We start from the raw sequence: 2113 nt of genomic DNA, 5'->3' as shown, positions 1-2113 counted from the left end.
TGATGTCACTTCAAACTCCACCACCTGAATGTACGCCTCTCCTCTCCAGTCTCGGCCTCTGTTTCTCGCACCCTTTTATGCCACTCTCGCTGTCCTCTCCTCTCCGGTCTAAAACTCACCTTCTTCCAACCCTAACAGCCACTTTTAGTTAATTACTAATTTAAAGAAAGATTAGACTTTAGATAGAACTTAATTCTTAATTTAACCCTTAAACCCCCTCAGACACCAATCTCCAACTGAAGCTCTCTACTGCAGCCAAACACAGCCCTCCATTGCTGACGTCTGGAATCCAAGATGGGTCATGTCAGGACTAAGATGGTCAAGAAAGCTGCCCTAGTGATCATTAAGAAATACTATGCCCGCCTTGGCAATGACTTCCACACCAACAATAGGGTCTGTGAGGAGATTGCCATCACCACCAGCAAGAAACTTCGCAACAAAATTGCAGGGTATGTGACACACTTAATGAAACGTATTCAGCGTGGGTCTGTCAGAGGCATCTCTATCAAACTGCAGGAAGAAGAGCGGGAGAGGAGGGATAACTATGTCCCAGAGGTTTCCACTCTGGATCAGGAGATGATTGAGGTGGACCCAGATACCAAGAAGATACTTAAGCTGCTGGACTTTGGCAGCTTGTCCAATCTGCAGGCCACACAGCCTTCAGTAGGAGTGGCATTCAGGACTCCAAGGATCTAAAATTATTTGTACCACAATGCTCTACAATAAAAAAAAGACAAAGTCAGCACTATAAGATAGCCTACTTTTATACTCTCTGTACCTAGCCTCTGAAGACTTGATTAAGCCAGTTATCTAATTAAATAGTTACAGATGCAAGCAGAGCCTGTATGAGCCTGTTTTAAGGCTAAAACTCACCTTCCAACCCTAATAGCAACTTTTAGTTAATTGCTAAATTAAAGAAATGCTAGACTTTAGATATGACTTAACACTTAATTTAACCCTTAAACTCCATCTGTCACCAATTTCCAACTGAAACTCTTTACTTCAGTCAAACGCAGCACTCCAGCGCAGGCTGTGTTGCCCGTTTCAGCTCCACTGCATCCATGGCAGTGGCCTGGTCGACCCTGGGTTAGACTACATATAGACTATGTAGGTCCATTTTTATGTATCATGTTTTACTGATCGTGAATGCACATTCTAAGTGGATGAATGTGTATGAAGTTAGATCACCAACAACATGTGCAACTTTTGAAAAGCTATGCCAATGTTTTAGTGTACATGGCCGAACAGAAGTTGCTTTGGATAACGGTATGGTGTTCACTAGTATGGAATTCCAGAGATTCATGAGCTTAAATGGGATTAAACATATTAAAACAGCACCATGTCATCCCTCATCCAATGGGTTAGCAGAAACAGCAGAAATATTTAAAACAGGAATGAAGAAGTTATCTGAAGGAAAGTTAGAAACACGAATTCCACAATTTTTTCTCAACTATTGCAACTACAGGTTCAACACTGTCTGAATTACTAATGAAACGCCCCTTCATACAAGTTTGAATCTTGTGTTCCCTAACTTAGAGGGGAAGATAGAGAAGAGCCAGAGTAGTCAGAAAGTGAATCATGATATTCACAGTAAAGCTCGAAAATTTACTGTTGGAGAGACAGTATTCGTGTGAAATTTTGGAAATGGGCCAAGATGGGTCCCTGTATGACAAGACTTTTGTCATACCAAGTGGAAGTTGGAAAACCAGATTGTTTGGAAACGTGGATCATCTAAGAAGCAGAGAGACACCCCAACAACCAATTACTCCACCTGAAATTGAAGTCGAACCTTTGATCCCTGAGGTATCAGATTGACATAGAATAGACATACCTGATGCCTCCGTCAAAGTAAATAATCCTGAACTGCCATTGTCTAAGGATGCCCCTGATGCTGCAGTTCCTGATCAAGTTGATCCAGTGGGAGAATCTTAAGTCGTAGAGCTGCGTCGCTCTAACCGAACTAGAAAACCACCTCAGAGACTTAATCTATAATTGCATGAACTGTGTATATTTGTATATGATATGAATTAAGATATTTTTGTAAATAAATGTAACAAAAAAATTAAAGAGGGAGGAATTTTAAGTAAAATCTTTCATGTTATTTTAGGGATCA

General features: G+C 40.8%; 1 protein-coding gene across 1 annotated transcript; it reads left to right on the top strand.

Annotated features, from left to right (window-relative positions):
* The first annotated feature begins 294 nt into the window (after window positions 1–294).
* On the top strand, window positions 295–696 carry LOC121276725 (40S ribosomal protein S17-like). The gene has a single exon (XM_041185270.1). The coding sequence runs from the start codon at window positions 295–297 to the stop codon at window positions 694–696; it is 402 nt and encodes a 133-aa protein (XP_041041204.1).
* Window positions 697–2113: the final 1417 nt, after the last annotated feature.

Source organism: Carcharodon carcharias, chromosome 4 (assembly GCF_017639515.1).
Source record: "Carcharodon carcharias isolate sCarCar2 chromosome 4, sCarCar2.pri, whole genome shotgun sequence".
Taxonomy (NCBI): domain Eukaryota; kingdom Metazoa; phylum Chordata; class Chondrichthyes; order Lamniformes; family Lamnidae; genus Carcharodon; species Carcharodon carcharias.
The sequence above is the reverse complement of the archived record's forward strand: the minus strand, read 5'-3'. Positions and strand labels throughout refer to the sequence as shown.

Coding starts and splice junctions, on each gene's coding strand:
- LOC121276725 (XM_041185270.1), top strand. CDS start 295: ATGGGTCATGTCAGGACTAAGATGGTCAAGAAAGCTGCCCTAGTGATC.